The 13,058-nt window shown below is 37.0% G+C and overlaps 1 protein-coding gene and 1 pseudogene across 4 annotated transcripts; both read left to right on the forward strand.

Moving 5' to 3' along the window:
* The first annotated feature begins 3,112 nt into the window (after positions 1–3,112).
* On the forward strand, positions 3,113–8,145 carry LOC113059731 (protein SMG9-like; annotated as a pseudogene).
* A 161-nt stretch (positions 8,146–8,306) lies between these two features.
* Positions 8,307–13,000, forward strand: LOC113059732 (uncharacterized). 4 transcript variants are annotated; one of them, XM_026228277.1, is made up of 3 exons: positions 8,307–8,663; positions 9,087–9,202; positions 10,243–13,000. In XM_026228277.1, the coding sequence occupies exon 3, from the start codon at positions 10,468–10,470 to the stop codon at positions 11,629–11,631; it is 1,164 nt and encodes a 387-aa protein (XP_026084062.1). In that variant the 5' UTR covers positions 8,307–8,663; positions 9,087–9,202; positions 10,243–10,467; the 3' UTR covers positions 11,632–13,000. The 4 variants fall into 4 exon arrangements, with proteins under 4 accessions (XP_026084062.1, XP_026084061.1, XP_026084064.1 ...); XM_026228276.1 differs by having other exon boundaries at positions 10,277–13,000; XM_026228279.1 differs by having other exon boundaries at positions 9,087–9,176; positions 10,277–13,000.
* The last annotated feature ends 58 nt before the right edge of the window (positions 13,001–13,058 follow it).

Genomic DNA, 13,058 nt, shown 5'->3' on the forward strand with positions numbered 1-13,058 from the left:
TGACTTTACTAGATGTGGTTTTCTTCTTATTATTTAATAAAAATGTGATGTTTTATCATATTAGGATAAATAAAATCATGTAAATCTGAAGTAAATGCTTTCAAAGGAATGCATTTTTGGCTTTCTAAAATTATAATGTAACCTAAACATAGTTATCGGGGGAACTTAAGGAATACTGCACTTCAAAAGTTTGTGGTTGGTTATAATTTTTTCATTGTATTTATTCAGCACAAGTTAAATACACTTTTTATAAAAAAATATAATAGTTGATCCAAAGTGACAAAATATTTACAAAATACTTTTTCTAGTATAATATATTGTATATTATATATAAACATAGTATATATATGAATATTTCACAATATTACTGTATTTTTTTATCAAATAAGTTGCATCAAAGAAGCATGTCTCATTGACCTCAAACTTTTGAAAGACACACACACACACATACATGTATATAACATGTAATTGTGCAAAAGCCCCAAAAAGAGGTGTAACACAAAGAGGTGCTTTGAGGTGTTCAGATTTCATCTCCTTTGTCCAGAACAAATCAGAAGCCCAAGGCATAAAATTAGTGTACTGAAACTTAATTCCATGTAGAAACCTAAATCGACACCCTCCTGAAAGGAAAATAATCATTAACAACATGACAAGCACACTAATGAAACCAATGCTTACACAATCATTAACATTATATATTTAGATGATCTTTTAACTGATATAACCAATATGTAAGAATGTTGGCTGGATTTTCTTGTTTTGTAAAACTGAAAATCGGAGAATCATAACAACACATCTGTAGTATTGTGCCCAGCTGAAAGAAGCGGCTCGGAGCAGAGGTTTGAGATCTGTTACAGAGATGTCCTTTACAGCAGCTCTGATCCGCTGATATGCTGGACTGGCTGATCTTGGTGGACAGGTCACCCGGACAAAAACTTCCGGTCACACATCCTTTCATTGTCATCTTACGTCCGTGTGGGAACAGCTCATGCTCCAGCACTGTCTGAAGCTGGTGCTGGTGTGCTCTATACATGGCCTGCACTTGTCACTATATGACAGACTATATGAAAGGAAGAAATTACAAGGAACAGAATGCTGGTGTATAGGTAGTGTTTACTGGTTATATAGTTTTATTTATTTTCAAATATTTTGTGAATACTTTATGAATATTTTAAATGCACTACAGCATTTGGTTATCAAGCTTTTGGATTTCAAGGTCTCCCTTTATCCAAGACAAAAACTGAAGAACCTCCACTGATATGTACCTCTGTTACTTTCTGATTTAATTTTTAAAATATTTTAATTCAAATAATAAGACTTTTTAAAAACCAAAACTATTACAAATATGAAAATATTTATATACATTTTCATTACAGTCCTGCGTTGAAACCTTTCTTTATCAAATAATGCTTCAATCATAGCGATTTACAGTATTATAACTATAATCTTGGCTACAAGGATTGATGTTGGTATAGGTAAATAAAAAATCCATAAGCTTCTTCAATCTCTCTACTGATATTTTTACTGTCAGGACACAGTTGTTGTTGTTGTTTTTTCCTCTCCTTTTTAGTGCCACATTTTCTTATGGAAATGGCCACTTTTAGTTTCTGAAAGTCTTAAGTCGATGGGGTATGTCTGTAACAATAACCAAGAATACACTGTATCGGTCAAAATTATGAATTTTTCTTTTGTGTCATCAATCATTGGGATATTAAATACAGATCATGTTCCATGAAGATATTTTGTAAATTTCCCACCATAAATATATCAAACATTTATTTTTGATTAGTAATATGCTTAGGACTTAATTTTGGACAACTTTAAATGTGATTTTCTCAATATTTAAAATTTTTGCATCCTCAGATTCCAGATTTTCAAATAGTTGTATCTCGGCCAAATATTGTCCTATTTATTCAGCTTTCAGATGATGTATGAAACTTAAATTCACACTTATGACTGGTTTTGTGGTCTGGGTCACAAATTATATTAAAAAAGTATTCCACATCTACTACAGTCCCCTCCACCACCACCAGAGGTCTTCATACCCTCAAGAGACCTTTTTACATTTTAGCATTAGCTTAAATAGATATATATTTAAAAAAAAATAATAATAATAATGTAAATGTACAAAATAATAATAATAATAATTATTATTATATTAGAAACTGAGATTTTTTTCTCACAGATTTGTATCACCTGAGGCTTATTCAGTCAGCTTCCAAAGACATGTATACTGGCCAAACACTCAAGCTAAATGTAAAAACTGTATAGGCCTAGATGCCATTGCATTATATAACATGTGTTGCAAAGACAACTGTTAGATGTTAATGATAAAACTATAGAAATAGGCCTGATCTTGCTATATAGTTAATTCAATAGCATGTAACAGAACTCTAACAGAGAGAAGTGTTTTTAAAGAGCAAAACTCCTTTTTTAAGGAGTGTTCTGTTTTCTTCTTTTTTTTCACAACAAATAGTGTTTTGTGATTTTGTGCATGTGACAACTATAGCACAAATTCTCCACAAATGTGGCTTGTATCGGAGGGTTACAAGAAAAAAAAAAGGAAAAAAAACACTCCCTGCCATATGTAGTCATGACTGAGCTATGCTAGGGTGACCAAATCTGCCATTTTCCCAGGACATGTCCTGGCCAGGATTTCTATATTGCCTAAAATATCCACGTTTTGGGTTTGTTTGCACTGCGCAGAACAATTGTTGTGGCAGAAATCCAATACAGCTTATCATCTAAATAACAATATTTCTACAGTAAAGCATGGAGGTGCTAATATAATGTTATGATGTTTCTCTGCAGTAGGGTCTATCCTCTGTCAGAAAGATGTCAATGTCAAGAAGTTTTAACTTCCAGCATTACAATGACCCAAAGCACACAGCAAAACTGACCACACAGTATTTTTTCCTATTAAATCAACTGAAGCAGATACATGCAAAACAGAATCTGGGTGCTCACTGAACAAACATATATTATATATATACTATAATATTCTATTACTCACTTATATACTACAACTATATTTTTATGTAGCTTGACTGCCAATGCGGAACTAAATAATCGGAACCAAAAAAAACGAAATTGCGTTTCCTCATCGGCCTATTTTCGGGTTTGGACCGTTTCGCACAACAATCTGGTAACGTTACCTGTAGACGCAGAAGTCACATCTCTTTAATTACTACATTGCAGAAAGAAGATTAATTAGTTATTTTGCTACATGGTTATATCATGTAAGTCGATATTATTATTTAAACTAAGACTGCTTATTCATTCGTAAGTTGGTTGTCGACAGTCGACATACAGTCAGCTATTAGACATGATGTGTTGTAACGTTATATGTAAAGTTACTGCTGTAAAACGTTAGCATGGAAAATATTCGTTTTGAGCATTAATAAACCCCTCTAATTATGTTGAAGGAATAGCTGTTATAGTAAGAAGTCCAGCGCTCAGTAGTGGTGTCCAGCATCAGGCATGTCGGAGTCCGGTCACAGTCAGCCCGGTTTGTACGGTCAGGGAAAGAGGAGGAGGAGACGGCGAGACCGAGACCCAGGAGGACCACCGGGTCAAAACCTCTCCGGCCCCAGCCGGGATCGAGACTATGTTCCCCGCGAGCGCAGGGTGAGACTGTGTGTCCAAACATGCCCTGCCCACCTAAACAACATTTAAGACATGGTTTTTGAATGATGACCTCAACATATAATTCAGTGCAGAGATTTTGTTTTAGATGGCAAATATAATCTTTATGTGAGGTTGGCCCATCCTAAAATCTAAAGCAACTGTATATATATTCTTTATTTATAATTACTTGTATTGTTATAAATTTATCTTTAATATTAAATTTATTTTCTAATCCATGGAAATATTTAAAAGATTTGCTTCTATGGCTTTTTTCGATTTACTTTTTATTACTGTACTGTTATATGTTTGTTTGTTTACTCTTATCATTTATTTTAATAATTTTGTAATTATTTAATTTAATCTATTAATTTAATAACATTTTTTTTGTATTTAATTAATTAATTGACTGTAATATTTTATTTAATTTGACATTTATTACACTTTTTTTTCTAATCAATTTTCCCTGTACCCACAAGCACTGCACCCTTGTGGGAGACCCTGGACCTCATTGTGAAAACCCATGCTTTAGTGAGTTGAGCTGTATGATATTGTTATTATGTATTCTTAGGATGGAAGTGAGGAACCTACACCTCTTCTACAGAAGACTCCCATTATTCTTGCTAAACCTCCTGGAGAGCGAGTAAGTGCACAATTTGTGTTCATCCTACAAAGGCAAACAATTCACGTTGACGCTTTATTCTTGCTTTGGTTTGTTTTTTATATAGTATATATAATACTGCCTTTATTTTTTATTTCAGTGCAAACCAAGTGCTCCAGCAAGTGGAGCCCCATCTTCGGAAAAGCCAGTCATGTTCATTAAAACCAGAGATGAAGGGGGGAAACCTGGAAACCCTCCTGATGTGGCTCCTTCAGTCTCAGGTGTAGGAACTGCCAAACTGGAGAGGGAAGGCCAGCGGCCGACCCAACCTGTGTATCAGATCCAGAACCGAGGCATGGGCTCCGCTGCATCCGGAGGAGCTGTGGATCGTCAGTTATTTTCTCATGTTTTGCTCCTTAACGTATCTTTATGATTACAGTGGGAGTTGCAATGCAACGTTTTACACACGTAAACTTAAAGGAATTGTTCAACCAAAAATGAAAATTTGAAAAAGAATAGTACTCTGCCTCAAGGCCATCTAAAGATGTAGATGGAGCAAATTGATTTAAAATTACTTCACTTTCTTCCAAATGTATCCTCTGTAGTTAAGGGGTGCCGTCAGAATGAGAGTTCAGACAGCCAATATAAATTTCACAGTAATCCACAAGAAATCATCACATCTCCAGTCCATCAGGTAATGTGAAGTGAAAAGCTGCATGTGTTTATTACACAAATCCATCATCAGGACATTTTAAACTTAAAACCATTGCTTCTGGTTTGTCCTCTATCCGTAATATTGCTTTCTATAGTGAAGAAGTTGTCTCATATGACTAATCCAAAATGGTAAACATGTCTGTGGATTTTGATGTAGGTCAACAGGATGGACATTTTCACTGTTAAAAAACCTTTATGATGGATTCGTTTCCGAGAAACAAAGCTTTTCGCTTCACGTGTCATTAATTAATGGGCTGGAGTAAATTATTGTGATGTTTTTATCAGCTTTCTTATATCTTATTCTGACGGCACCCATTCACTTCAGAGGATCCATTGTTTAGCAAGTGATGCAATGCTAAATTTCATCAAGGAAATAACTTATCTACATCTTGGATGGTCTGTGGGCGAGTACATTTCAGTAAATGTTATTTTTGTGTGAACCATTCCTTTAAACTCTTATTATGTGTACTTTACTTCTTGATTTGCAGCTGTGATTGGCCAGACTAAACTCCTCCCCCCTGAGAAGATGAAAAACAGCATTAAACTGGTGGACGACCAAATGAATTGGTGTGACAGCGCTATGGAGGTAAAGGCATATTTTTTTCTGTTGATAATGTTAGGCTTTGAATTTGTTGTATTTTATAAGAGCATAACAATCAGGTGAAAATATGCTGAATGTATGTTTATTATGTCTCAGTACTTGCGAGACCAGACGGATATGTTAGTAGTGGGAGTTATTGGGCTACAAGGCACAGGCAAGTCCACAATCATGTCTCTCCTGTCTGCAAACAGCCCCGAGGAGGACCAGAGGTAAGTCCATCATCAGCATCCTGATTTTGTGTTTGTTACCTCAAGTTCATTTGCCTTTCCACTTCAGTGCTATTGCATTTCACTGGGTGACTCTCTGTTCAACAGGGCGTATGTGTTCAGAGCTCAGGCGCAGGAGATCAAGGAGAGAGCTGGGAACCAGAGCAGCGGAATCGATTTCTACATCACTCAGGAGAGGGTGATCTTTCTGGACACGCAGGTCAGACTGTAGAGCCGCACAGAACAGTGCTGTTTTCTGTTTCTAACCTACTTTCTTGACTAATACTCATTCTCATCTCCAGCCAATTTTAAGCCCATCTATTTTGGATCATCTCATTAATAATGACCGCAAGCTTCCGCCAGAATACAGCCTTCCACACACGTATGTGGAGATGCAGGTGAGCACTTCAAGCACTTCATGCCATGTTCTATTTTACAAATAATGTTGTGTATTAATATAAGGTAATATTATGCCATGTATTCATATTAATAATTATGTCACAGAATTTTAAGAATAGTCTTCGATAGCTTATTTGCAGTATTCAAGTAATTCTACTTTACAATCCATTTTCTGTAGTTTTAAGCAAACTGAAAATTCTCCCCTTTTTGTTTTTTCCCTATTTCCAACTGTTTGGTGGTGTAGTCTCTGCAGATCACTGCCTTCCTCTTTACCGTGTGTCATGTTGTGATTGTGATTCAGGACTGGTTCACGGATATCAACTTATATAGGTATATCATTTATATATTTAATTACATTTTTAATATGCTGTTTTGGTGCACAAGAATTATTCATTTTGTACACAACGTATTACTGACCCCAAACCTTTGAACGGTCATGTGTATTTGTATTATATACTTCAACTTCAGTTGTTGTAGCATTAATAAATAGACAATAAATTACAGTCATAGTCAGAATGTAGGAATCCAGAGACTCTATGTGGCATAAAACTAACAGCTGTGTCTATAAACAGGTTTCTGCAGAGTGCTGAGATGCTGAAACCCTCGACTCCATCAGCCAGTCATGACAGCACCAGCTCCTCAGGGGCAGATGATGGCTCGGAGTATTATCCTCACATAGGTCAGAAAAACATTAATGGTCATTATTATTCCTGAATTAACTTCTGAGCTATCATGATGTATGAAACTGCTGGAAAACTCTTGCAGATTTAGTTTTGTATAAGGCTTTAATGCATGTGGTTTCTTTCTGTGTTCATAGTGTTCTTGCAGAACAAAGCACGGAGGGAGGAGTTCTGTCCACGAAACCTGAAGAAGATGCACATGGCAGTTGACAAGCTTATGGCCCATTCCCACCTAAAATATAAAGGTCAGTCCACTTGACATGACGGTAAACATGATTCATAAACCCAGCGCCATTTGGTGTGTAACTGACTACTTGTTTTGCTTTCTCCCGTAGGCACATTATCCATGCTGGATTGTAACATATTCCCAGGACTGAAATCGAGATTACTTGGAGACAGAAGTCAATCTTTTCCTGTTACCTATGATGGAGAATGATGGGGAAGATGCTTTGACAAGAGCAGGTCAGGAATTATTAAAATAATTGTCCATAAAATGATTGTCCATTGTTCTTGATGAATCTTCTGACATTGCACTGGGTCTGTATCTTTTGTGCACCAGGTTCAGGTCCCCCTCTTTTCTCTCTGCTGCCTGGGTACAGAGGTCACCCCAGCTTTTCTTCACTGGTTTCTAAATTCCGCAGCCAGATCCTGGCTATGTCCCGCAGCCAGCTCTCTCACACAATTCTCACTGAGAAAAACTGGTAAGGCACACCCTGACACATAATGCTTCTGTTCTTCCTTTTGGAACTGAATTCCATATGTACCCTTTTCATCAGTTTGAAATAAATATTTTGAAATATATTCTGTTTATATATGTACATTTTAAGATAATGGATGACTGCATGTGTTTTCACAGGTTTCACTATGCGGCTAGAATTTGGGATGGTGTTAAGAAATCATCTGCGCTCTCTGAATATAGCCGGCTACTTTCATAGTCATGATGGTCTCACAATAACTGTGGGTTTATTATTAAAGAGGACTGGGCTCCTGCTCGGATGATTTCAGACTGGATACAGTTCTCAAACAGAAGATTGGGCCACAGAAATGCAGTATCGCTGAATGAGGTTTAACCCTCTTCTTCTGTGATGTCTGGATCAGTGGAGTAATTTGAGAGTTGTGCACAAGTTGGTTGTTCTATGAAAATTAGCAGGTGCCTGCCAGGGTCCATCCAGTCATGTGTTAAACTCATTTTGTTATTGCAAGAGTTAAAATGCAAAGATTTAGTGATGTAAACATTTTATTTATACAGTAAAAATGTGCAGAAAGCTTTGGTCTTCATATTTGTTTTTTAGCAGATGTAAATAAAATGGTTTGTCAGCACCCATTGCCTTTCAAATATGCTTGAAAAAAAAAAAAAAATAATAAAAAAAAAAAAAATATATATATATATATATATATATATATATATATATAATATATATATTTAAATATATATAAAATGTCTCATGAAATAAAAAGAAATAATAAAAATTAATTCCATCATTATTTGCTAGGTGGTTCAATTTAATCTTATCAGACATCCATCAATATTTCACTTTTCAATTTGTTCATACTATTTTGGAATATTACTAAATCGTAATCAGTTATTGTTTATTATTAGATATGATTACCGATATATCATAATTACAATAGTCACTGTACACTGAAATGATATATGGAATATGTATAATATAGGAAAAATATTTGAAGTAATTTTATATAATATATTATTTGTTGCGCATGCGCAATGCATCGACTTCCTGTCCGGACGAATTTAGGAGATGGACTCGCGCGTGCGTGCATGTTTGGGGGAGGAGCCAGCAGCAAAACACGAAAATTATTAATGAAATCATTATATTGTAAGTATACGCGTTTGTAAGGAAGACTTTCCGTTTTCAACTCCTTTTACATACCATAAAATGTGTGAGAAATATGCTACAGTGAAAGTGCTGGCATTAACTTGTATCTTGCCCTTTGAAATGCCAGGTTTCTTATACAGGTTAAGAGATTTGATTAATTATATAATAACGTGTGATAGCCACCGTGCCTGATATAACGTCACTGTTACGCTTTGAAAGAAAAACCTCCAACTGCACAAACACAGACCACACCCTCTAAAGTTCCTGGAGCAAGATTCAAACTGATTTTATATTGACATTGAGATGCTGTGAGTTGCACAAAGCACGGCAATGCATGTGTATATGTAATGCGTATTTAGACTGTAATACTGCCCCACCTTTGTTTGTGTGCTGGTTACCTATTGTTCGTTCTTACTGTTTCAGCCTGAAGTATCTGCACAAGAGTAGTCATGGAAATCTTACACTTTGAGGAGGTGCAGCGTGTCGCAGGTACCAGAATACAGCTGCAGCAAGGTGGTGTCATTTCTATTCAACAGTATGTAAGTGGTGCAATGAATTCCTCCTACATGTGAAAACACATTTCAAGACTCCATCTCTTTCAGTGAACTTACATTGAAATGACTCTGAATTGCATGCTTGACATCTTTTACCATCTTAGTCATGCGCATGAGCAAGAAAACATGCAACATGAGCCTGGCATTTACATGACTTGCTCCAAAGTCATTTTAGTCTTTTTTATTTATTTATTTTTGGTAGTGGTATTCTTTATATATGTTTAAGGATCTGTTCTAATATTTCTGGTGGGAATGAACAGTCAAAAAGATGGTTACAGTCTTGCTTTTAGTGTCAATATGCCCTTAAGCTAATTGTTTATACTGAAAACTGGGTTACTCTAGTAATATATGTATAATTTTCATTAGGAAATGAGTTTACAAGAAGTACAAATATTGGTGAATATACACTATCATTCAAAATTTTAGGGTCAGTATGGCCAAAAATTACAATAAACACACATTGTTACAAAATATTTATATTGCTATTTCTTAAGCTTTCTATTTATCAAAGAATCATGAAATAAAACATGGCTGCCACAAAAAAATTAAGCAGCAAGACTTAAAAAAAAAAAAAAAAAACGTGATAATAAATAATAAAGCATAATAATTAGAATGATCTCTGAAGGATCATGTGACACTGAAGACTGGAGTGATGTTTGCTGAAAATTCAGCTTCACCATTAGAGGAATAAATGACATGTTAAAATATATTACAACTGAAAATAGTTATTTTAAATTGTCTTCAAATTTTAAAAATATTATGGTTCTTGCTGTATTTTTGATAAAAAACAAATACACTCTTTGGTGAGGATAACCGACCTTTCAAAAATCTGAAAGAAAAAACTAAATTCTCACCGACCCCAAAGTTTGAAAGTAATAAATATGATATATATGAATTAACTTAACACAGATAACTTGAGATAAAGTGAAAGCATGACATCATGTCCTCCCTAATTTCTGCTCTTTTATCAAATGTACACTGTATAAACTATCAGTTTTCACAAGATTATTTTCTTTGTTTTTAAGTTAATTACAACATCATCTCTACACCTCTACATAGTTTCTCAGAAGACTCCAGTGATGAGGATGCCTGCATAGCGCCACGGGCACTTAATAGTGAGGAAGGATCCGTGTGCTGTGTTTGTGGAGACAACATCACCTTCTTGAATAATGCTGCTGGCGTTACACTTAAAAAATGCTCAACCAAAGTAAGGATCTGAGTGTGGAATCTGTGGCAGTCTCTTTAGGTGCATGTGGCATCTGAATGGACATATGCAAAAGCACCCGAAAGACACAATGGAGGTAAAACCTGTGGTTAAAATGGAAGAGACCGATGAAATCAGCATCAAAGACGCCATGAAATACACTGATATGAGAAAAACAAACTTATGGGATCATTCATATTGTGTATCAAAGCAAGTTGCTACAAATGATGCTTGCAAGGCCACGCAGAAACGCATCGACAGCTCCACAAATCAAGCCTCACATATCAAAACAGAAACCGAAAGATTGCCTGTTACTATTAAACAAAACGACATCTTCAGCTTTTCCTCATGCCTTTTGAGTCAATCAGAACAAGAGCATCTAAGCTTTAGACTGAAGGAAGAAAATGACATTGAGGATGGGCTCGGAGAAACTGCAGCTTGTGAGGTGGCTGCAGAAGAGGAAATTGGACTGACGGAGGATGACGAAAGTGATGTCAGTGATGACGAGGTAAATCCTGACTCACTACCCCCTGGTGACACGGCGTACATCCCAGATTTGGATTTAAGCTCAGATCCTGACGACAGTGACTCAAGAAGCAGCTCCTGCGACAGTCACCGAAAGAAAAAGAGACGGAAGAAACAGACCCCAGACAGGAAAAGACCTGCAAATAAGAATCTAGAGTCAGTCGACATTGCAGAGAAATTTGGGTTTCAGTCTGATTCTCCCTTTTGCTGCTATGGCAAATTCGCTAATTTGGGGAAGCACATGGACGATTGCAGGAACAAACTGAAGTTTGCTTGTTGCCTGTGCAAAATGGTGTGTGAGCATGAAGAGTTGCTGCTAAAGCACATGACCGAAAAACACCCCTCAGCTGGGTATGTCTGTGCATACTGCCACAAAGTTTTCTCAAGACAGGACACTTTCAAAAATCATGTCTGTTTGAGAAGACCAACAGGCACCATAAACTTGCCGGCCACCCCGGGTAACCCAGTTACCTGCCGTGCCTTTATCCGGCAGCAGCAGTCAAGTAAGACCTTCTGCCCCTGCTTTATACACCAATCAAAACCCCATTCAAATTATCAAAATAACTCAGACAGGGAACAAAGTTTCCACAACCCCTCATCCTACACCTGCGGTGACCACCTTGGGATCAGCCAAAGCTTTAACTCTGCACCAATTGCTTCAGGCAACTCCTGTGATTCCTGCTAAGGTGACTGACATGGTTCCACAAGTTGTGGCAGTGCCGCAAACTCTTGTCAGGCCCCATTTCCCTCTGAGAACTTGTGGCCCTCGCCCGAAAGTTCCTGTCCTTTTATCTTCGGTTGTGCGCTCCTTAATCCCAAATCCGGCCAGGATGACAATTCGTATCCCTACCCCTTCCAATCCACCTCTTCCAGCTCAAGTAGTTGTATCCTTCTCACCTACTGTGAACGTCTTTACACCCAGGCTAGTATCAGCCAACAGGCCTGTTCTGAGACAAACGCCTCCGGTTAATATTAGACCCCTACCTGTAAACATTCCACCGATGACCTCGGTCACTTGTCCTACCCTGGTCAGGACTCTTATTGGGAACAACCAGCCACAGATCCCTCCTGCCCAGGTTAAGGCTCCGTTACAAATATTGGGCATGTTTGTGAACCGAAGCAGGGATTTGGCTCTGCAGAAGCGACTCAAGCAGAGTTGGCGCTCAAAGACCATCTTCTCCTGTCGTCACTGCGGTGTGATCTCGAGACAACCATCGCTGAGGGTGCGTCATCGCTACTTACACCGCGGGTCAAGGTTGTACAGATGTCAGTGCGGAAGGTCGTTCCAAAGGCAGCTGCATTTGCTGAGACACCAGGTTCAGCATGCGGAGTCAGTCCGATTTGTTTGTGCACGATGTGGAAATACATTTGAAGGGGCGCATAAACTGACCTGGCATAAACGGAAGCATAGAAATGGCAGGCGGTGTGCGAAGAAGAAATGCATGACGGCTTTTGACTGTAGCTGTGGACAGATGTTTACAAGGCCGTCTGCACTGTTGTGGCACATGCTTAAAAACTCAAATCTTTCAAACCGCACTCGAAAAAACTCACAATCTGTCTCTGTTTGAATTGTTTTGTGTAAATAAATCACACATAAGATTGTAAACTCACCTTTTTAAACATCTGGGCCAATCAACTGCCCTAACTGATCTTTGTAAAGTGTATGTATTATGTAGTCAGCGGTTATGTGATCAGATTTCTTCTTCTTTTTTTATTATTTTTTATTTGCAAGCTGAAGACTTAGTCCAAATCCGTTATAGCACAGATAGTAACATTTTAACCCCATAGATAAGTTTTGTTTCAGAGAAATGTTTCGTGAGCATTGGTATAATTTATCTTTATAATTTATAGAAATGGAGATTGTTGTTCTCTGTCATAAGATGGATGTGACTACTAAAAGAATGCCTACTTGGAGTATTTTAAGCAAGCTCCCATTTATTAATGACCAAAGAAAAACAAAATTTTTCTTTTTCATTTTCAGAAGGGTTTTGTGTCATAAGGCAATGATTCACTCTAACCCATGTGTAATAATAAAAAAAAAATGTACATAAATACTCGAGAGAAGTTTTTTTTTCCTTTATAGCTTTCTCATCATGATATAGTTGGGAAAAC

The sequence above is a fragment of the Carassius auratus genome, chromosome 41, assembly GCF_003368295.1.
Source record: "Carassius auratus strain Wakin chromosome 41, ASM336829v1, whole genome shotgun sequence".
Taxonomy (NCBI): domain Eukaryota; kingdom Metazoa; phylum Chordata; class Actinopteri; order Cypriniformes; family Cyprinidae; genus Carassius; species Carassius auratus.

What these genes read in the sequence shown, in the direction of transcription:
- LOC113059732 (XM_026228277.1), top strand. Translation starts at nt 10,468, where the DNA reads ATGTGGCATCTGAATGGACATATGCAAAAGCACCCGAAAGACACAATG.